The sequence below is a fragment of the Pleurodeles waltl genome, chromosome 4_2, assembly GCF_031143425.1.
Source record: "Pleurodeles waltl isolate 20211129_DDA chromosome 4_2, aPleWal1.hap1.20221129, whole genome shotgun sequence".
Taxonomy (NCBI): domain Eukaryota; kingdom Metazoa; phylum Chordata; class Amphibia; order Caudata; family Salamandridae; genus Pleurodeles; species Pleurodeles waltl.
In genome coordinates, this window is record NC_090443.1 from 863457626 (window position 1) to 863481816 (window position 24191).

General features: G+C 43.3%; 1 protein-coding gene across 1 annotated transcript in view; it reads right to left on the minus strand.

Moving 5' to 3' along the window:
- Window positions 1–24191, minus strand: part of BSND (barttin CLCNK type accessory subunit beta) — a 154494-nt gene that overhangs the window by 116331 nt on the left and 13972 nt on the right. The window contains exons 2-3 of the mRNA XM_069232607.1: window positions 10809–10900; window positions 6323–6586 (exon numbers count right to left, since the gene is read on the minus strand). Of these exons, the coding sequence (XP_069088708.1) occupies window positions 6323–6586; window positions 10809–10900 (356 nt within the window). The remainder of the gene's footprint in view (window positions 1–6322; window positions 6587–10808; window positions 10901–24191) is intronic.

Below are 24191 nucleotides of genomic sequence, written 5' to 3' on the forward strand. Positions count from 1 at the left end.
GAATCTGCCCAATGAGCACTTGCCCTAGGGTTCACAGCAACATTCTATCATAAAATTCATTCTCAGTGATCGCATATTGATTTCCATAGAGTAGGCCAAGAGATCAATAGATCGATACAGATGATGTGTGAATGTTTCTTAGTTTGTGATGTGACTTAGCTTTGTTAGAAACCTAGATGCATAGTTTCAAGCGAAAACAAGTTACTCAAGGGTAGACAATGCAAATACAAACATAGGCCACAGCTTTCCATACAAACAACATTCAAGTAATGAGTTGAAAATAGTTGTTAAAGAATGATTATGGGAATTGAGAACCATTTTGAATGAGAGAGAGTAGTGGTGGTTAGAGTGGGCTGGTGGATAGGGTTGTGGTGGGTGTGGTTAGGGTAGTGGTGGTGAGGGGGATGAGGGTGGTGGTAGTCTTGAAGGTAGTGGTGGTTAGGATGGAGGTGTTGGTTAGAGCAGTAGTAGTGGTGGTGAGGGTGGTGGTGGTGGTAGTAGTGGTGGTGAGGGTGATGGTGGTGGTTAGGAATGTGGTTAGGGTGTTGGTTAAGATAGTAGTGTTGGTTAGGTTGGTGATGTTTAGTGTGTTTAGGGTGGTGATGGTAGTTAGTGTTTGATGGTGGTGGTGGTGATGGGTATGGTAGTGTGGCGGTGGGTAGGGTGGTGATGGCTGGTGGTAGTTGTGGTGGTTATGGGGTAGTAGGGTGGTGGTAGGATGATGTTTGTAGGGAGGTGGTGGTAGGGTGGTGATGGTAGTGGTAGTGTGTGGTGATTGTATGTCAGTGTGATGGTGGTGGTGGAAAAGGTAGGGTGGTGTGGTGGTGGTAGGGTGTTGGAATGTGGTGCTGGCAGGGTGTTGGTTGTAGAGTATTGGTGGTAGGGTGATGTTGGTAGGGTTGTAATACAGTGGTAGGCTGGAAGTGGTAGAGTCGAGGTATGGTGGTGCTGATAGGGTGGTGCTGGTAAAAGGTTAGGGGAATATGGTGGTGATAGGGTAATGTTGTTAAGATTGTGGTAGGGTGGTGTTTATAGGGTAGTGGTGGGAGAACTGATTACTTCCAGATGTTTCAGGCAGCACCTATTTGTTTTTAAATGTTACATTTCCAATATAGATATCAAAGGTGTACAGTAAATTATCGATAATTATTAAAAGGGAGCTATAAAGCATATTATCAGTATTTTCCTGGATGAAATTATAAAATTAAACATTGAATTAAAACGAGACCTCTCCATAAAAAATGAGACTTTACCTATACATTGACAACAACATTTTGCATCTATTCCCTGGAGGGACATATTTTTCTTTAGATCAGGCATGTTCCACTTCTATACATTTAAGCACCTAATCCTGTGGGGTATAGGACAGGTTTATTTTTTAATTATCTAATGTATAAATGTGCCCTGTGATGTTGCAGTATTTACCATGACCTTGCTGGATAGCTAAATAAATAAATTTAGTCTAGTCAATTATAGTTTATATTTTACGGACAGAGCACACTCACTGTGAAACTGAGTAGCATTATTGCTGTGCATTGAGTCAGAGTTCCAGCAAAAGGCAATCTTAAAACGCGGGAGGGCCAGCTGAAAAGATGTTCTGCCCCTGACAGATCTTCCAAGTAATAGGTCCATTTTCGAGAGTGAGCAATAGGTGAATGGTCAGGCAAGGTTTATCCTTGTCGCCCCAAATGTTTTGACATGGAAACTATAGCTATTTGAGTAGGAAAATTATATACAAGCAATGTACAGCTTATAGGCGAATAACAGGAATCACTCGAGGGCCTGTTTTCTGCTGATTACATACATTTGTACATATGTAGCCCAGAACTGGAGAGCCCTAAAAAAGTAGAGCAGATGGTGAATGTTGGTTTGTTTTGTTTCAGATCGTGTTATTACTGGTCCAAATCATGCAAAATAACTGCAAGTTGACTGATGTTCAGGACTTAAGCCTTCCACTATTTATGAAGATACAACATATCATATTTATGAAAAGATTTTCTAACACAACAGTCTTGGAATGCTGACCTTTAGCTAGACACGTGAATATTGATCTAAAACGCAGTTGACAGGAAAGTGATTTCAGGCTTGGAGTCCGGTAAGCAACTCCTGAAAACGTTGAATTTGAAAGTAGTATTCACGCCCTTAATTTTCACTGAATATACCTATTTTGCTAACATTTCAAATGCAGTATCTGAAATGTACCTGTTTGTTAATGTAAGAGTTTGTCCTTGAAGCCTTATTCCTACATTATTTTTTTATTTTTTAAATATTGCTTTTAGCAATTAAAGTTTAGCAATTAAAGTAGACTGTGAAAACTGAATGGCTGATACTCCAAGCTGTTATAACGAAATGAACACAAAAATAATATTGTGCTAAAAGTAAATTTCCTTCAACTCTAAATGTGCTAATGCTGTTCTACGAGGTGTGAAATTTGAGATGTTTAAAGAACATGTACGCCCCACCAAATCATTATATTGAAATGCAATTCCAGTGTGAGCAGCTGGAACAAACCTGATAACTTCCTTCTGAAATAATACTCACAGTCAAAGTACCAATGTTTTATGAAGATGGCCCACTATCCCTAACATTAACATCTGCTTGTGTTTCCCCACACAAGAGCGATGAGTTATTTCCTGAACAACGGATTTTGATCAGCGAATGTTACATTTTATATTCTTTTATTTAACACTGTTCCTCCAAACACCATAAAGGAATTACAATCTGCTTTATGCTGCCCTGTCATCTCACAAGGAAATCATGTAGGAAAGTAGCCTCTTGTTCGCATGGTTACCCCCACTTTTTGCCTGTTTGTCAATGTGTTTGACTGTGTTCACTGGGATCCTGCTAACCAGGACCCCAGTGACTCTGCTCTCTCCCTTTAAATGTGGTTGCTTGAACAACACAAACCCCACATTTGGCATACTGGTATCCCCTTGTAAGTTCCTAGTATATGTTTCTCAGGTACCCAGGTCATTGGGTTACCAGGGGATCCTCATGGGCTGCAGAATGTATTATGCCACCCCTAGAGAGCCCATGTAAAATGTGACTGCAGGCCTGCCATTGCAGCCTGCATGAAAAGGTGCATGAACCTTTTCACTACAGGTCACTGTAAGTCACCCTTATGGTAGGCCCTCTTAGCCCACAGAGCAGGGTACAAATACCTGTGTGTGATGGCACCCCTGCACTAGCAGATGTGCCACCACGAACTCCAGTTCCATTTTCGTGGACTTCGTGAGTGCAGGAATGCAATTTTATGAGTGTACTGGACATAGGTCACTACCTATGTCCAGCTACATAATGGTAACTCCGAACCTAGGCATGTTTGGTGTCAAACATGTCAGCATCATACCCCAATACTGTTGCCAGTATTGGAAGTATGATTCCATGCACTTTGGGGGCTCCTTAGAGGACCCCCAGCATTGTTCCTTCCAGCCTTCTGGGGTTTTCCGGGCAGCCCAAGCTGCTGCTACCCCTCATGCAGGTTTCTGCCCTCCTGCTGCTTGATCAGCTCAAGCCCAGGAAGGCAGAACAAAGGATTTCCTTTGGGAGAGGGAGGTAACACCCACTCCCTTTGAAAATAGGTGTTACATGGCTTGGGAGGGGTAGCCTCCCCAAGCCACTGGCATGCTTTGAAGGGCACATTTGGTGCCCTCCATGCATAAACCAGTCTACATCGGTTTAGGGACCCCCAGTCCCTGCTCTGAAACTGGACAATGGAAAGGGGAGTGACCACTCCCTTGTCCATCACCACCCCAGGGGTGGTGCCCAGAACTCCTCTAGAAGGTCCCTTGATTCTGCCATCTTGAATCAAAGGTGGGAGGAGGCCTCTGGGAGCATCTGAGTGTCCAGGTCAGGCAGGTGATGTCAGAGCCCCCTCCTGATAGGTTGTCACCTGGCTAGGTGACCAATCCCCCATTTCAGGGCTATTTAGGGTCTTCCTCTGGGGTGGGACATCAGATACAGCTCGCAAGATTCCAGCAGGACCCCTCTGCAACTTCTAATTCGACTTCTAGCCACTGGAACTGTGACTGGACCCTCCAGGAACCAACAATCTGTATCCACAACAAGACTCTGCTTGCAACGTTGCTTCCATGGCTCCTTCCAACTTCTGCAATGTTTCCCCGGCTGTGCATCCTCTGAGGGTGGCAAATCTTCAGTCTGCATAAGGAGGAAGAAGGAATCTCTCTTAGAGTGAAGGAGTTACTTCCCTGCATCCGCAGGCACTGACTGAAACAACGACCATCTGCGTGGATCTCCTCTCATCCTGAGCTGCATGGATCATGCATCACTGGTGGTGGTCTGGAGTAGTCCCCTTGGTCCTTTCTGCCAGCTGTCCAACTTTGGTGGAGGTGAGCCCTTGCCTTCCCATGCAGGCCAGTACCGCAGTGCACCGTATCTTTTGCAGCTACCAAGGCTTGTTGACATCTTCCCCAAGGGATCTTCAGGCTCTATGTAGCCCCAGCCTCCAGCACTCCTTCTTGCGATGCACAGCCCTAAGTTGACCTCCTGTGGAGAGGGACCCTTCCCCAGTCATGCTGCCTGGGCTCCTGTGTGACTCCTGGTTCCTCTTCCAGTTGGTCTCCTGTGGGGACTGCCTTTTCTTCTCTGGACTCCCTGCCTTGCTGAGGGTCTCCTTAGGACTCCACCCATGGGTTGATTCCTCCTGGACCTTGCTGGTCCCTGGCAGCTCCACTTTTGCTTCACCGCATCTTCTACCTTTGCCAAGGCTTGTTGGTGGCATTTCCGCACCACTAATTGACTGCAATCTTCCATCTGGCATGGGACATCAACGGCAGCCTCCATGAACCCTTCTCCAGCTCCAAGACTGCATTGCTAACTGCCTTTGTACTACCATTGACCAACTCCTGCAACCACAGATGGTTGGGTAATAGCTCCTGCCCCCACTGGACACTTCTGTGACTTCTGGGCTTGGTCTCCTTCTTCCACAGGTCTTCATCTTCAGGAATCCACCACTGGCTTCTTGCAGTCTAGTCCGGGTGTTGCATTTTCTTCTTTTTCGTCCTTTTGAGTGGTTTGGGGAAATTCCAGTAACTTACTCCTTTCTTCCTGGTTGCTGGGGTTTCCTAGTTCCCCCAGCTCCCCTCTACACATTTCATTCACCTAGGTGGGGGTCCTGCATTCGCATTCCATTTTCTTTGTATATGGTTTGGGCTCTCCCTAGGGTCACTATTGCCTATTTGCTATTGCACTGTTTTCTATCACTTTTTATTCCTATGACTTATTACTAATGTACATATTTGGTGTGTTTACTTACCTCCTTTTGGAGTACTGCCTATCTAATGTTTTGGTATCGTGTTACTGTAATAAAGAGCCTTTATTTTTGTAACACTGACTGTTTTCTTTTATGTGTGTATGTGCTGTGTGAGTACAGTGGTATTGCATGAGCTTTGCATGTCTCCTAGATAAGCCTTGGCAGCTCATCCACAGCTACCTCTAGAAAGCCTGGCTTCTAGACACTGCCTACACTACACTAATATAGGACACCTGGACCTGGTATAAGGTATAAGTACCTTAGGTACCCACCACACCAGGCCAGCTTTCTACACTGCAACTTTTGGAGAGTTCAGGAGAAAGATGACCTATGAGTATTTAATCCAATTGGATGTTGCAGCACAAGTATAACTTAACAAAATACCACATATATTCATATTGGGCTTTGCAGAACGTTGGACACAGTTTGTAGACTCATCAACCAAAAAACATTCTTATCATTTTCCCATCATAATTGTCATCATCTATTTCGACTTAAAAAGTCATGCAAGGACAGATTCAAAATAAAATACAATCATAATTTTAAAAAATATTTGACGGACTGTATGCAAATAAGTTGAAAATGATTCAACATTTTCACTAGAAAGCTTGGAACAGGGACTTGGGTTACAATATAATTTATCATGTCGCCAGTGGTCTGTTTCACCATAAAACATCCGTGCCTGCAAAGCACTTTGAATAACACTATTTGCAGCTAAACAGCACTTTTCTGTTTTAAGCCTTCTCATATTTATCCACACTTGTCATATAATCTGCTCTGTGTTGGATTTAAGTCTTTCAAACCCTTCCTAGGTTTGAAAGACGTTAATGTCCCAACCAGCTCAGGAGGCTCCATAGACATGATCAGGTTCACCTTCTGACAGAAATTGACAAATGTAAAATATTGTGCATCTTCAAATGTCGGATAGCATTTTATATCGAAATACCAAATTATCTTTTGTGTCCTAAAATCACATCTGCAGAAGACTGTCAGGCAAGGCAAATACATGTGAATACGTATATTCTTTTAAAAAATTACAGTATTACCAACCTCTCTGGTTCTCCAGTTGTGCCTTTCTGCAGTAGGCTCTTGGTGGTGTCTTCGTCGCTCTCCGAGTTTCTGTGGACAACCACCTTCGCCTGTGCTGGTGGCTGGGCATACCTGGCCTCTGCCTCAGGGCGTAGAGATGTGGGGGCAGACTGAAGTCCCTGGCTCTCTGCTGAGCCCACCACTTTTATCTCAATCTGATCGTAGGGCGGGAGGCTGGTTTCGTATCGACGAGCTTCTTCAGCACTGGTGTAAGGGGTCTGTGAACTGGGGACCGGACACTATTAAATCTTTGCAATAGTGGTACCACAAGGAAGTTTCTTATTAGATGCCACATTTGAAAACTAGATGATTGTGCATGTCTTTAATAACTGCATTTATCAATGTTTTTCAAAATAACAACAAAACAAGCCTTGTTGTGTAAAATGCCTCAGGAGATTGTTTTGGTGCAACGAGGTGTCCCTTTCTGCACAAAAGCAATCCTGCTTACAACACAGACAGCCTTGCACCATGGCCCCCAAAATGCACATGATGGGCACAAATCGAAAGCTTCCCTACATACAAAGAGGCATGATTAGATCAAAGATGTTATCACTGATGTTCATTCAATATCAGCCAAATAAAGAACTTCTCCTACTCTTTCCTTCACACCCCTTTTCCCCGGCAAGCTCTCTCTCTGCATTAGCCACTTACACCCTTTTCTCCAAACATATTTCTGAGGTTCCTCAATCTGCATGTCTTACTCTTTTTGTCCTTCCTCTACTTTGATCTTTCCACTCTCCCCTTTTGCATCTATTTCCTTGCTTATCCCCATCACCACCCCCCTCATTCTCTTTCACACACACAAAAACTCCACTTTATTTTCCTTAAGTGCTGTCAATATTTTGACAGCTGCATACCTCATTCACATACATTGCCATAATTACAACTGCCACATATATGATCATAGTTCTGTGAAGAGGCCATCTAATGGAAGAGCATGTAATCTAAACATTTTTATGACAGTCATGGGCACTGTGAAAACTCACAGTGCATTCACCCTGATCTCCACATATCTCATGTGTGCACCTTAGTGAACAATATTACACATGCTGAACTCACCCAGAGGCTTAGCGGCCACTCAATTTAAAATATATGCTATACAACAGTGGTTCCCAACCTGTGGTCCAGGGACCCTTTGGGGTCCGCAAAGCCTCCTCAGGGGGTCCGTAACTGCATAGAAAATTAAATAATATAAACAGATTGGGTCCCCAGCTTTCAGTAATGACTCCGTTAGGGGGGTCCCCGGATTCCAATAATGATTCACTTGGGGTCCCCGGGCTCAAGTAATGATAAAGTAGGGGTCCACAGAAGTCAAAAGGTTGGGAGCCACTGCTATACAAGACTCAACATTGAATGAAAAACAAAACTGCAGAAACTAATCTGAGAAAATAAAATACTTCTAGAAAACAGAGACAATGGGGGTCATTACAACCCTGGCGGACGGTGTTAAAGCGGCGGTAAGACCGCCAACAGGCTGGCGGTCTTTTTTTTAGTATCATGACCATGGTGGTTACCGCCATGCTCATCAGCCGCTTCACCGTTCCGCCCGCCGGGGTGGAGACGACTGCCGGGCTGGAGACCTGGGTCTTCAGCCCGGCGGCCGTCACAATACCGCCGCCGGTATTTCGACCCGGCTTACTGCTGTGGATTTCCAGCAGTAGGAACCGCCATGAAATCCATGGCGGTAAGCCCTATCAGTGCCAGGAAATTCCTTCCCTGGCACTGATAGGGGTCTCCTACCACCCCCCATCCCCCTGGACTCCCTCCCCTACACCCCCCACCACCCCCCAAAGGTGGCAGGGCCCCCCTCCCCACCACGACCCCCAACATAACAACACTCATACACACACGACACGCACGCAGGCACCACCAACACACATACACGCACACACACCAACATACATGTCTACATCCACACACTCAGTCAGACACGCACACCCATATACAGACATACACGCACACATCCATACAGACATACATACAGACATACACGCACTCATTCCCAACACACGCAACACACACGCAAGCATACACGCACTCACACCCCCCTCTACATACACAGACGCATACCCCCATGCACCCACACAACACACAACACCCCTCCACCCCCCTCCCCTAACGGACGATCGACTTACCTTGTCTGTCGATCCTCCGGGAGGGGACGGGAGCCATGGGGGCTGCTCCGCCGACACCACACCGCCAACAGAACACCGCCGCGCTGAATCACAGGACGTGATTCGGTGGGCGGTGTTCTGTTGCCGTGGCGGTGGAGGTGGAGCAACCTCCACTTCCCCGCAGCCCGCCAGTATGGCTGTTGGCGGCTCTCCGTCGTAAAAAGGACGGAGAGCAGCCAAGAGTCATAATACGCCGAGCGGCAAACCGCCACTACTGGCGGTCTTCCGCACGGCGGTCCCTCGGCGGTCTTGTTAAAAGACCACTGAGGTTGTAATGACCCCCTATATGCCATGCAACATGAAATAAAAAGTGTGAAATATCTCAGGGACTGCATCACTGACCTTTATTAACTTAAGGGTTCTTGCAGACATCGTTGAGAAAGAGGTGTGTTTTTATTTAGAATGTTAAGGGCATGAATATAACACCCAGTAGGGACCTATTTCAATGTCTGTTTTTAGGTATCACCTAGACAGTGTATGTGCTCTCTCTTTGAGACCTTTTATTTTCTAACAGTTGGGTAAGAGACTGCCAATTGCTTACCATTGGTTGGCTTGATTTCCACTCTAATTTGATTGCTTCTTATTGGTCAGTTGCCATAGGCTTCCTTCCTCTTTGTGTGTTTGTCCCTCTCCCAGCGCATAGACAAATTACTTGTATCCTTCCTCTGCTCATTTTTTTGCTAGCAATTTTTTCTTTTGATTTATTCACTTTACCAGAGTGTGTCTTTTTCAGCTGGCTCCCTTGCGTGCTTCTTCCCTCTCTGTGTTCCTCTGCTGTCCAGCCTCACCTGTCATCCCTCTATTCATTGTCCATGTTAGCTTGCACCGTCTTCCCTCCCACCCTCCATTTGTTGTCTGTGTTGGCTTGCCTCTACCCTCCCTCCCTCTGTTGGTCGTCTATGTTGGCTTGTACCACATCCCTCCCCCGTTGTGCTTGTTAGACCCTCCCTCCCAATCTCCATTAGTTGTCCATGTTGGCTTACCCCTACTCTTCTCCATTCGTTGTTCATGTTTGCATGCCCCCACCCTTATACCCTCCGTTTGTTATCAGTGTTGGCTTGCCCTGTCCCCACTCACTGTCCCTCCTTCCATTGACAGTGTTGCCGTGGCCGATCCCTCCCTCTATTAGCTGTGGTGGCCCCATCTGTCCATAACAAAAAAAAAGCACTATGATTTGGACACTGCTGGCCGCATCATAGTGCTTTTTACTTTTACCCACATCCTTCACCCTCCACGTTCCTCCCTCCTTGTTGCCTCTTCACAGCAATTAAGAAAAAGCCATATGACATGGCCAGCACATTTTGGGCCTGATTTATATTTTTTAGCGCTGCATTTGCATCATTTTTTTATGCAAAAGCAGTGCAGACTTACAAAATTCAATTATATCTTGTAAGTTTGCGACGCTTTTCTGTAAAAAAATTACGCAAATGCAGTGCTAAAAAAGTATAAATCAGGCCCTGTGTTTTTAGGTCGAGAGTGCAAGTGCTTTGACCTGTTGTAATCTATCTGTGGGCTTTTAACCACATCCATCACTATCAGTGGTTCATGTGCTTGCCTTTCAAAAGACATCGGTAAATGCTTTAAGTTTGTCCCTCCTTGGAGCGGTGTTGTTACCACCTTGGACACTGATTCCCGATACGTTTGACTGTGAGCAAGCTTCTTTTTCCTTTTGTGTCTGTTCTTCGTGGCCATGTCACTTTGAATCGGCTTGCTTATGTCAACTGTTTTACTTTTCACTTTCAATTTAAGTGGCAAGAAAAGTCCTGTTAGAAACATACAACACTAATAGCTCTAACTGGAGCAAACGCAAGACCCACTGCATTGCAAATGCTTGTTTTAAACTTGCATCTGTGTTGCACAGCAGCCCCACTACTGCACAACATGGCTAAAATGCAAGGACAACACCAATTCTTCGAATAAATGAGACCTATCGGTTTTGCCAATGCTTGTTAATTGCTGCCGCTACTGAGCAGTAGCGAGACCGCTCCCACCTAAAGCCCTGGTTCTGTTGTGCGTACAACAGAGAAAGAAGGAAACGTGTTTTACTCTGGACACACTTTCTATGAACTCTTACCGGTAGCAGCCATTGAAAGAGCTTTTACATTTCACGTGATTCGCCTCATTCTCAGACAGAGGCCTTCAGTGCAATCTCCACACAAAGGCCTTGTCCGCCAAATCTCAGATAACCTTGCGCCAGCTAACAGAGTGTCCTTATTAAAACATATTAAACGTTGTTGAGTAGAAACATAGAGGGTTATCTCTATAGTACATACCACTTCTTTTCAGAAATTCCATTGTCCGAGGACACGGGCGACTTCTCTGAAAACAAAGACTGAGCCTCAGTTTCCACAGGGACAAACGTGATCTAAAACAAAAAAACACAAGTGAAGACGTGCTTCATTTTTCATAGGAACATTCGGACAGCTTTGAAAGCCGGTCCTTGATCACTTTTGTAATCAGGTTATATTACAATATGCCCACCCACACAATCTTTCACATACACATGCATTTTCTCTCTCGTACTCGTTTCAACCTGCCCTTTACGAATCCCACATGACCAGTTACAAATGTTTCTACAGGAACCAAATGCAATTTATGGGTTTTTGGACAGGGCACCATACATATCAAGAGGAACAAACAATGTTACATTTTATTATTAGTTTTTATTTTATGAATCTGACACAAAAATAAAAAAAAAGGAAGCCATGTCGTCTGAATGTGATAGCTATATCCTTGCAATATAAATTATTAATTGAAAAAAAACTTTCTCATATAATTATACTAGAACACTATGAGTTCTTCAGACCAAGTAGATGTACTTATATATAGTATAGAAACCCCTTTTCGGGTTAATTCAGGGGAAATTATAAAAATATTATTCCTATTGGCGCAAAGAAAAGGTACTATTGGTTTTGAATTACAGTAACCTGACAACTTAGTGTAAACATGCATACAAGACTACAAAAATGAAAAAAGATAAAACATGGAAACAAAAAGGCATTGGCAAAGTAAAATGTTGTCCACAAGCTCTGGCACGAGTCATGCTATGTTATGTGTATTTGCAAAGTGCAATGTCACCTGCAAGCATATCCTGGCACTGAGCAGGTGTGTGTGCCTAGTCCTGCTTATGGTAGGCTGGTTAATTGAAAAGCCAGGTCTTCTGCTTCTTGTGGAATTCAAGAAGCAAAGAGGAGGCTCTGATGTGGAGTGGTAGGTTGTTCCATGCTTTAGGAGTGATGTAAGATAAAGCCTGTCCTCCTGATCTGGTTCTGTGTATTTGTGAGATGGGAACAAGTAGGAGTTTTGCAGAGCGGTGGTGTCTGGGTGGTTGGTGGTCGAAGAGGGTGTTCCTGTAATCCAACTTGCTGGTGATTAGGGCATGGGTGACATTTTTTCTGGTGTTGCTTGGTAGACAGTTGAAGATCTTCCTCAGCATCTCCAGGGCGTGGGAGCAATATGCAATAATGGGATTGACTTGTGTGGTCATGTCCAGTTTGCTGATGATGATGATTCCGAGATTCCTGGTGTGGGTGATAGGTATAGTTGTAGGTCAGAGTTCATCCAGTCACCAGTTGGAGTCCTATGTCGAGGTGTTCTTGCCGAAGATGACTACTTCTGTCCTGTCAGTGTTGAGGTTGAGATAGCTGGCTTTCATCCACTTAGCAACTTCAGTCATGGTGGCAGTGAACTTGTTTCTTGCGATGGGCATCTTGTCTTAGAGGAGTATGACTTGCATGGGTGATGTTGCTGGAGGTGGTACGAGGCATAGTGAAATCTTTGGTGATGATGAAGATCTCCTTGCGCTGTTTGTTCTGGCATAAATGTAGTTTGTAAGAGCTGTGCGCTTGGTGTTCTGTATCTGCTGGTGAAAAGATCTTAGGACAGATTTGAAGATGTCTTTATCTGTGGAGTCTTGTCGTGTTCCTCATTTGCACTCCAGTTGCCTGCAGTGGTGTTTTGCCAGCCTGAGTTCCTCTGTGTACCCGCTGGCCTGTGCCTCTTGCAGTTGGGTTATGCCTTAGGGGATCCAGGCTGTTAGCACATGCAGTGAGCCAGCTGCTGAGGTTCTTGATGGCTTTGAACAAGTGGCCATTGTACTTGGGCCAGGATGCAGAGAGAACGAAAGCCCAGTCTTCTTCGGTGATGCTTTTCCAGCTGCGGTGGGCGGGTCTAGTGGTGGTAGGTCTGTAGTGGTGTTGGATGGGTATGATGAAACTGTTGAGGATGTGGTCTGTCCAGGTCTAGTTGCTTGCTTGTTGGCTGTGATGTTGATGACTGACGAGAAATTAGGGTCCACAAGGCGTCCAGTAGTGTGGGGGGGGGGGGGTTCGGTAACATGCTGGGTGAAACTGAGGTTTCTGAGGATTTCTACAAGGGCCACGGAGTTCGGGTTGCTGTGGCCTTCTAGGTGAAAATTAAGGTCTCTGAGAAGGTTGAAAGTGCTGACATTGATGATGAGGGGTGAAATAAGATCTGTAGTGTCGCTAGTGAGATTGGTGCGGGGTCCTGATGTTCTGTATATGAGCGTTCTGCCGAGGGAGAAGTTGGCTTTAATGCATATCTTCAGCATTATGAGTTCCATGTAGGGGATGTGGGGTGTTCAGGTTGGTGGTGGAGCGGATGATGTCTTTGAATATAATGGTGACTCTGCCTCTGGGCTTCTGCTGATGGTCTTGCATTGTCTTGTAGCTGGTGGGGATGGCTGCAGCAATGTCTGGTGCAAATGTTGGGTTTAGCTATCTTTCAGTGAAGAAGAGCAAGTTCGGAGAGTTATCCTTCAGTAGGTCCCATATATCTGTGGAGTGTTTGGTGAGTGAGTGGGTGATAGGACCATGCATATGAGTGTGGTGTTTTACGTGGTTGGTGGTTGATCTCTGTGAGCATGAGTGGGTGGCTGGTTTGTGTGAGTGAGTGGGGTGCTGGGTGCTGTTGGTGTGGGAGTGGTAGGTGTAGGACGAAGGAAAGTGCATGTGTAGTTATAGGAGGCACATATGAAGGCTCCATTTGTGTTGTGTGGTGAGTGTGGCAGCAAGCGGCAGCCAGGGTTGAAATCACAGAGGAGCGTGGCAAGGTAGAAGTGAGTAGAGGAAGGACCAGAGTTCCTGGCGCTGGGTGCAGTCCAGGGCTAAACAGGTACAGATGGCTTGCCTTTGACATACCAGTGACGTATTCGCACTGAAATGTCCTTTAAAGGGGGTGGGGGATGGAGCGCAGGTGTGCAAATGTATAATGGGAAAAAGAGTCTACTTTGCTGGATGTGCACGTGATAAGGTAAAACACGGTAACTAACAGTGAAAGGAAGCCAGTGGCTGAAGTAGTCTGCCCCATGTTGTATGCCGTGGTGGGTGGTAGCAAAATGTGAATTGCAATTGAACATACTAATTTATGAAGAGGGCTGACCCAAAAGCCCATATAAGTTTATATCTTTTATTTTTTATTGAATTGGAAGACAACTTCACAAGCTTGCAGAGGAAGATCTTCGCAACTCCACACATGGAATTTCCCTCAAAACAATCATCTTGTATCCACATATCCACATGCCACAACCTATAGTGAGATTCACTTACAAATAATCAACTAGACTTTTAACCAAACCAAAATAATGACACTAGAGAGTATCTCTTGAGTTCCATACAATGTGAAACTATTTTGATTGTTTCTAAATGCGTAATCATAGAGCTAGTGGCAGCCCTATTGCCTATCTAGCACGTGCATCTGATAGAATAGTAATAAAGAAATTCATTATACAGCACCTTAACACAACCGCTTTGCCATTTTTATTAGGTACTGTAAAAAACAGGTGTTTCAGTTACCCAATTTAATAGTACTCAATTATTGATGTTTCAGATAGCACCAGTTTGTCACATATTGTATGTAGTGGTATTTAGGTAACACAGCCCCAGCTGTGGAGCAGTAGATCAATGTACATTGGCGGGATTTACACATTTTTTGAAAAGCTAAGCAACTGCATTTTTGAACATATAAAGTTGCATTACATTTTGCCATAACTGATTAAAATTTTAGGCAACTGGGGATTAAATGCTTTGATTAAATTAAACTGAATTCCTTCAAGCATTGGAGCGAGGATTGTAACTCAGGTTCCCACAATATAAACGCTATAAAATATGCAGAATTCCATGTTTGGGGATCACCTGTGAATCTTCAGGGCAGTTGAGATAGAAATATTGCAAGGTGCCTAGGAGGCCTGAAAACATGGATTTTGAAAACATCACTTTTCAGAGCTGCTTTAATTAGACAGGTTGGATCGATTCTGTACATGTAGGTTTAAGGTATTCCAGGACAAGGATAATAATTTTCACTGTTCCACCTAATTCTTTACTTCTGAATCCAGTTTGCATAACCTGACTCAATGAGCTACTGAGTATGAAGTCAGAATGCAATCATGTGCCTTATTTTCTTCAGGTTGTCAGGCTGCTTTGTCCATTGTGTTTGTAGACGAACGTACATGCCATGTGCATGCTACTTTTTAGATGATCGTTTGCTTGAATAGGAGCAAGTAGACAGCGTTCCGAACTGTGGTAATCCAATATGATTTATTTTGGTTCAAGCAAAGCTTAGACATTTGTTTTTGTTAATTCCTGTAGTTCTTCAATTTCTTCCTTCGGAAGTCAGGCATAGATTGAATTACACCAGTCAAGCTATGGGCAAGCCAATGCCTGGCAAGCTTGATTCTCATTATCATGAGCTGGCAACTGATACTCTGAATTACTGTTGTAATGTGCTCTGTGAAGGACTTCTGTGATCCTTGACTGGTCTTTTGACTTTCAGTGCAGTTGTGTTATTTCTATTCCAGGGAATGGATGACACACTGAGCAGTACACATTGACATTACATTGTTCTGTAGTATTGTATCTAAGTATAAGTCACTAGAGAGAGCGTGAAGACTGTAGTTACTCTTCAGGGTCAAGCTTTTGAATGTTTTGTTAGGAAGACCTTACTGAATGCAAATAATTGTTTGGGATTTATTGTTTGGGAGGGCTGAGTAAGGTTCACTTATTCACTTAATTGAGTTGCTGATTAAGGTAATCCACTGAAGAACTTTGGGGGTCATTACGAGTTTGGCGGTCGGAAGCACCATGGTGTAAGGGTGCCTGCATTGGCGCTAAGCAGCCCATTGTGCACCAGTGCAGGAGGAAAGGACAGGAATGTGCTGTATTCCTTAAATGTGGCACATTCCTGCCCTCTCCAAGTGATTCAGTGCAGCATAGCAAGGTGACTTGTTGCACTGTGCTATTTTTTTATAAATCTGGCCCTAAGCCTAAAACTCAGGTTTGGGTATAACTAGTTGAACAAGAATGTTCAGATTTTGAGAGAGAGTTCCCAGAAATATTTACATCAGTTTTGAGATGTTTGAAAAGATATTTGCACAATATAAAGCTAAGCAACAAACAATACAATTTGTTTCTAAAGAGAGACAACTGCCCAGAAGTGTGCAAGAAGTAGTAAGGAAGGAGGTGAACTAGTTTTGCAAGTTGAAAGTGATTGAGTCGGTGGAAGCAATGGAATGATTTGCACTGATATTTGTGGCCAAAAAAACTAATGGAGACATCTGATAATGTATCGACCTGAGGGCATTAAATAAGCCAGTCATAGTTGACAAGAACCCTTTACCCAATATATGGGAAATGGTGACAGTGCTGATAGTGGCAAAGCTTTTAAACTTTTTAGACTTTTAAACTTAGAATTGGCATATCATCAGGACCACTTGCATGAGGATTCTCAAGAACTTACAGTACCCATTACTCCAACAGGTGCAAGTTCAAGAGGATACCTTTTGATTTTATGTCAGTGATCTTTACTTATCAAAGAACTATGACAAGGAACATTACAGGGGTAAAATGGTAGCAAGACGATTTGTTAATTTATGGTAATACTTGGTAAAAACACAGTAAAAGGGCCTGGTGAGTGATGGACAGGTTCAGAGAATATGAGCTCAATTTAAAGGGCACAATAAATGATATTTCAGAAGTGGAGTGAAGAGATCACTACATTGGTTATCAAATTTCTTCTATGTATGCTAGACCACAAAAGGAGTTGGTGAAAACTGTGACAAATGTAAAACTACCAAAACATATACAGGATTTACAATCCTTTATGGCTATGGTACCTGTTTACGGTAGAGTTACAGAAAGGAAACTACTGATGTACAAAGCTTTTTACAAATGCAGAGACCAAATAGGATGAAAAGTGTGATGGATGTTTATGTAAAAAAAGACTTGGAGAAAGCTTTTGATTTGCAGATATGTATACCAGGAAGGGAAAAAAGAATGGCCAACGATGTAGGTTGAAAAGGCTTAGGACTTGTGTAGTTACAAACATCTAATATGCATGCAATTGTACGCTTAAGGGGAACTGAACTAAATTATTCAGTAATTGAAAAAGAAGTCTCCATGGTGCACTGGCTATGCCAAAATGTGGACATTTTGTATGGTGGGAGGTATTCAATGTGAGAACAGATCACAAGCTCCTACAAGAAATATTTGCAAAAAGAAGGTATGTGTTTTTGGCCAGAATTAGTAATGAGGGTAATAGGCTTGCAAGAACACACTCTTGATGTGAAATAGATACAAGGAGTAAAATATAAGGTGACAGACTGTGTGTATAAAGAAAAGAAAAGAACAAAAGGAATTGGAAGATGATGACTGGGCAATGGACAATGTGTGTACCATAACAAAATGTAAACACTATCCGCAACCCTTTTTTGTGTTTCTTTTAAAAGTGCTACAGAAGCATACCATGCACATAGGTACCCAAGCAGGAGTCTCTCTTCATGGAGGGGTGCTGCAGAAGCCCTCTTTAGTCGCATATTCATCAAGAGGGTCTCCTGATTGGGTATATATAGGTGTAGTATGCCTCCATAGAACTTTTAAAAGAAACAGAAAACTGCTTGTGTAAAGTGTTTACATTCTGTAAGGCAGCATTCAGTTATTTGTCATCATCTACCTCTATTCACATTGGATTCCTCCAAGGCTCACTAGCTTCCCTTCTTGTGGATACCCTGCTAATGGGGCCAATCAAAGACTTTGCAATTATTTTGTTATAGAGATAGGCTTGGCTTAGAAACAAGTGGTGTGGTCTAATTTTGGAACAGCTCTGCTCTGCCTAGAGAGCTTCCACAATTTTGGGTGGTACTAAAAAGAGCTATGAGAGATTTACTTTCCCATAAGACAAGTCTCACAATAGCAGGAAATATGTCACACTGCTGAAAAAGTGTGAATAAGTATCCTTGGAAAACTAAGGATTAGTTTAAGAGGACCTTCCAGCGACAAACTTGCTCATCCATTTAAAAACCGATGCAGAGCCCACTTCTTCTCAGAACAACACAGGAAAACAGAAATTCTCCATTCTTTGCTGAAGAATAAACCATACTTTGCTTACTGGTATTAAAAGGCAAGCATTGTTACAGCTTCTAGCCTGAACGTCTGCTTCCGAGGACTTGCTCCATGGTTTTCAAAGATGACTCCTGTTGGAGTTAACTTCATTAAAGACTGCAATGAAAATGGTGGCAGATTTGCAGGACACTGTTTGTAAAGTGTCACAGCATATCCTTCAGCTTGTTTAGAAGACTACAGCATGAGTGCTAACAATGTACCCTGCTTTGTGAAACATTTCCAGTCTCCATCTTTGCTTGCAGAATTTCCACTAGCATTCATGGTCATTGGCGATTTTCCCTTAAAAGGGTCTTCAGAATAACTCCTCCCACACCAAATTGTATTGATGTTTGGTTTGTTTGATACATGCAACATCTGTGACAGATTCCTCGAGGGATAACCAAGATGCTCAGGCCTAGCTACCAAGGGTGAGTCAAACTGTATTGGTGTTTGGTTTATTTGATACACACAACATCTCTGGCATATTTCTCTGGGGATAGCTAGGATGCTCAGACCAGGCTACCAAGTGTGAGTCAAACTGTATTCATGTTTGATTTGTTTGTTACACGCAACATCTCTAGCATATTTCTCTGAGGATTACCTTGATGCTCAAGCCAAGCTACCAAGGGTGAGTCAAACATTTATTTTACTTTGTGGTTCTATTTGACTAGGCCTTGCTTTCAGGAAAAAGCTTCACCAGGTCTGTCACATAATACACCAAGGACACCACAAGCCCTCTTTAATCACACTCTGGATCCAAAGTCTTCTTGCTCCCAGAACAACTTATAGAATTCTCAGTGAAAAGATGAGAATAACTGTCTGCTACAACCCATAGCCCTTGGGCCCTACCTTTTCAAATTTGTCTTGTCAGTATTAGAAATGAACATGCAATTAGCACTAATTATGCATCAGGATACATTAGAATAATGCAAATGTCAGATGACTGGTTGTTGAGAAGTTAGACAGTTAAGAAGTTAAAGCAGAAACACATTCCTTACCATAGTGAGTCAGCTAGACTATCCCTTTATGGCATCATTCTGAGTGCTGCAGTAAGCATAAATGGTGTTTGTGTTCAATTTTAAATTGCAGATGTCAACCACATATTTTCCTCTACGATATAGACATCACTGCACCTCCGTTTTCACTGGTGGATTCTTCTTCAGATTTTGCACTTCTTCCAGAAATCAGAGAATGTTTCATTACCATCCAAATGTCTGTCCTGCCAATGGTCTCTCCACTAGTCACTTTTTCATTTCAGAAGGGTGTGAGCTGTCAGCATAAATGTCATTCAAGTACGTGCTAAGTTTATATTGATTGCATGTGTAGACTTCTATTGACTGTAAATAATGACGACATTGCTATCATTGCACAAATTCTAGTGTGCAATAAAGCTGGTGTTTGCATGAAAACACTCTGAACTGCTGTACAAACCAACGTAAACCACTATACTAATACTACATTTGCCATGTGAAAGTTCAGCTAACTACCAGCATACACTTGTAAGCAGAAAAGAAGTAAGGTCTACAACTACACATTCACGAGACGTTTTTATAATTAGACTATGGGCAAATTTAAGAGCCCCTAGAGCCACTGGAGCGTCCCTTTTAGTGATGCTCCGGTGGCGCTACGCCCTGCACCGCATTTACAAGGTGGCGTTAAACCACTTTTTGTGGCTTAACGCTACCTTGTAAATACGTCCCCTTCACACTCACCCTTTGCGTGGAAGAGCCGTGCAATCGGTGTTGCTGTGGGCGTGCCACAGCAACACCCATTGCATTTTGACGCTGCCTCAGATTTATGAGATTTCATAATCCATGAGGCAGGGCCAAAATCTAATGCCACCCATGGGCACAATGAGGAGGAATACTTTCAATCCTCCTTGTTTTTTACTTTTTCTATGCATGCTACATTCTTCAGCACGCATAGAAAGAGCAAAATGCTAGTCATGATTGTTTATGTGCAGGAAGGTGCCCCTCATTCCAAAATGACACTTTGGCACTTGTGTGTGTGCTGCATTCTTCAGAAGTGCCAAATCACCATTAGTGATTGTTTATGCGCAGGAAGGGACACCTTTCCTCACATAAAGAATCAAACCCCTCCACGCAGACATCCTTGCACGATGGTGTAAGGATGCCTGCGTTAGTGCTAGGCAGCTCAATTTAGAGCCAGTGCAGGGGACAACACAGGGGTGCGTCATATTAAATTAAATACGGCGCATCCCTGCATTGTGCAAATGACTGAGCACGGCGCTGCCAATTGTGGTGCAGCGTCGCGCTCTGTCATTTTTTTTTAAATATGGGTTTATGTTGTCTGTCTCTTCTGAGAATTATGAGATAATGAATTGATTTATTTGTACTTGGGTTGTACATAGTACTGATTATACTGCCAAAGCCACTTAAGAGCGCATAGAAAGAACAGAGAGACAGAGAGAGAAAAATAGGTCATTGTAATAGGGGCTCTGTCAGTAGTTGGAACACCTAAGGTGTGTAGGTGGTTCCTACTCAGCACTCTCCAAAACTTTATGTGGTCAAGTTCCATGCAGAGGTATAATGTGATACTCTGGATCTAAAGCCTCTAAAGTGAAGGACTCAGCCGCCAACAACTTATGTGAAAATATTGTGGACATGTAAGATGAGCGAAGGATGTAATAGGCTTTGTGTGCTAGATTTAGAGAAGAACAATAATTCAGAATCAAGCAATAATATATGAGATTACTGGCCCTTGCTTCATTTGGTGTAACTGTCCTCGATGGTGGATGTGCCTCAAAATGGCTCAGAGATATGTGTGTAATTTGGTGACACAACACCTACCTAAACTTATGATCACTGATTCACCACCCGCAAACTCAAAGACAGTGGGGGATGTGGTGGTTGAACGTCTTCTGAAGGGCTTAAGAAAGCTGTTGCTATGCCCTTGTAGCCCTTCCGAACAGCCTTGTGTTCTTCTCCCAGTGACATTGACAATAACACAAGCCCACCTGAGGTACTCCTTGTAGTTTTTGACTCTGCTGAAATCTGAGCTGTACTCAGATACCAAGGGAAAACCTAACATTACCCCCTTTTGATGTGTGGGTGGCTGCCGCTTTACGAAAGGCTATATGGTCACTGAGTGTGGTGAAAGTGTGATTCTAGCCAAGAAACACAAGCCTTTTTTATCATTACCCCGTGGAGAGAATGTCTGCAAGATCTCCTGTGCTTAATTTGGGCAGTTTGATTATTTAAATATAAATGAAACATGCCTAATACCTGCCGCCGGATTGTGACACTTGAAGCAGTGTGATGGTCGTAGTTGTGTTGGTATGACATTGGCAGCGCTGGCAGGGGCAATGGGTGGTGCATGCTGCAGTGGGCTCCTGACGAGGGCAGAGGCACATTTGTTTTTTAAATCAGGCACTGTAGCTCTCCCTAAAAAAGGTTGATTTAGTACGCACAGCTTGGGTCTTTTGCTTTCATCATAATCAGACATCATTAAAGAATTCATGTTGCTTGTGTGTGATGTGTGTGATGAGGTCCATTGTGATTCTCTCTGTGTGCTACACAAAATGGCATTTCCCTGGAGGGCTGGAGCCCTTGGAGACCAGTTTCTAAAGCCTAGGGTTGCTGCTGTGATATTTGTTTTTTTCCCAGACCCAAAGGTTAATTGCAGCAGGCACAAGAAGGTTTCAAGAGAGAGAAAGAGAGGGAAGGAGGGGGCAGTAGGGAGAACGTGATCATCAGAGAGAGATGAGAGAAGGAGAATGGATGGATGGAAAGAGAGATTGTGTGAGGAGACAAAAAGAGCAGGGCTCCTTTGAGCATTTTTGCCAGGGATGATTTTGGTTTCCCAGTCCAGCTCTGATGTTTACGTCACTTGGATGCAGTTAGATAGAAGAGGATGACATACTTGTAGGTAAACATATCTTTTTTGTACATGAGTTCAGTTCATGTTACTGGTGCCAAGTTACCTACGGTGAGTAGAACCAGGCCTAGTCTTAGGCTACACCTTACCGGGAGCATGGTGATACTAGCTCAGCCCATTCTGAAATTAACTCCCCCAAGTGACAAATATGGAACACACACAAAATACATTCTATAAGCATCACACATTCTCAAAAACTCTGACATTACTTATGCAGGAACAGAAAAAGGGCTAGAGACACAGGAGATAATATCAAGACCCTTGCCGGGTGTTAGATGGGTTTAACATTTTGTAAGTGGACAGCCTCACACCAAGGCACTATGATGTGTTTACCACTTTAGGATATGATGGGAGTGAGAGGTTCGGTTAGCATAGTCAGCGTAGTCAGGCTCATCTTCATTATTGAGGCTCCAGTGGCAACAAGATTGGAAAGAGGAATGTATTTAGTACATGTGTTAATATGGTTTATGGTGCACATGCCACAAAATGGTATCAAAACAAGTAGGCTGTATTGAGGTAAGTAGCTCAACCAGGACAGAAGAGTAAATAAATACGAGCAATTTCATTAAATACCAATGGCAGCAGGTCCACTGCCAAAAATATGCCAGAGAAATGCTGTCAGTGGCAAGGTTGGTGTGGTCAGGAACATCCATGGCCTTATTGCCATGTTGGCCATATTGCAGAAGGATATGGCCAACCCATGCACAAAGAACCACAAATCCAATTAATTTTTAAATAATTGACTACACCATCTCAGGATGGTATAGCAAGAATGAGGCTTGGGCCCAATATCGACAGTTCATGGGTTGAATGAATTGGTGACAGAAACATTAAAGAGCCGGTGGTTCCCAAAGTAAATTTGTTTGAATATTGAATATTAGAAATGGAAATGGAATAGTGTGAAACCTAGTGTAAACCTAATCCACCATATAATTACTTTCAAGCGTGGTCTGTTCATCACCCAAATAATAGAAAGAAAACAGAATAACCCCTCCTTCAGGACAAGAAAAAAAAAAAACTCCTATCCCTTCACAAACTAACAGAGTGAAACCGCACTTAGGTCAACATAAAACCCACCAACCAGCATCTTAAATGGCCAAGCAGGAGAAACAAAACACCACCTATGGTTCTCAGACTCTCTAAAGCAACTCAAAAGCAATGGCATAACTTACATTCTGCCAGGTTTAGGGTCCCATTCGAGGCCTTCTTATTGCCATAAACCACACCACATCCTCCTACAACCTACACCAAAAAGACTTGATCACTACTCCAATTTGGAGATCAGGCTGAGATACCCCAAGAGTACCAAGATTCCTGACCAAGATTTTGATTTGAACAGCGTCTCTTGAGAATGTTGGAGGAGGCAGAAGCCTTACATTTTCTTTGGGTGAAATTAGAACCAAGGCTTTTTAGGCTGTTTTGACACATGTAGATTTTTGTTGTTTTTAGTTCATTTGATACACTTGAAATATTGCCCTCTTCGCTTGTGACTACCAGTAATGTTGGGGGTATCATCTGCATATGAAAAAACTGGACATTTTAGGTAGGATTAACACAGAGGTGCTTGAAGTACGACATATTTATTAAAGCACGAAGAACATCATAAATTCGCCTCATCTGACAACTTGCGAGTGGTGCTCAAGAAAGGATTTAAAGTATTTCAGTGACCGATTGCTGACAAGGACCACTGGTTACAGACAGTGCAAAATGAGACAACCCACCGGATTAAAGACAAAAGACAAGTCAAGTATGATCAGCATACAGTGTGTTGCTTGGTCATCCTGCTCTAGAATGTCATTCTGCAGATTGAGAAATGATTATTTTTTTGCCATTTTTGGAGAAAAGGTTTTTAAGATGTTGATTTTTAAATTAAAGAGATGCTGGGAAGTTACAGCTTCATGGCGCAATGGGGACGTAATGTTTTGGGTTTGATGGATCTTGAATAGCTTTTTAAAATGGTGTAACTCATAGAAAAGCTTAGATGAGGGGGACTTTCACTTTTTAAGGTGTTTGTTTATGAACATTTTAATACTCAACATCACAAAACAAAATAGAATGAAGGACGGAGTGTTGAAACTTTTCAAACACTCACCCCCAGTCACAGATCTGGGTTTAATCCATTGTTATTTTGCTCGCCACGTCACCCCAGTTTGAACCCAACCATATGCAACCCAGTCTTGACCCTGTTCCCAATGGGAACAGTCCAGCTCGAACTGCCATGCCAGGCCCTCCCTGGACAGGAAACAAGCATCCTAGGACTGGTTTCAGGGTATCACCCTTCATCAGCCAGACTAGCTTGAATCCAATGGTGCAACGAGCAAGGGACCCACATCTGGGCATACCCTAGCTACTTTTGTGTTGCTAAAG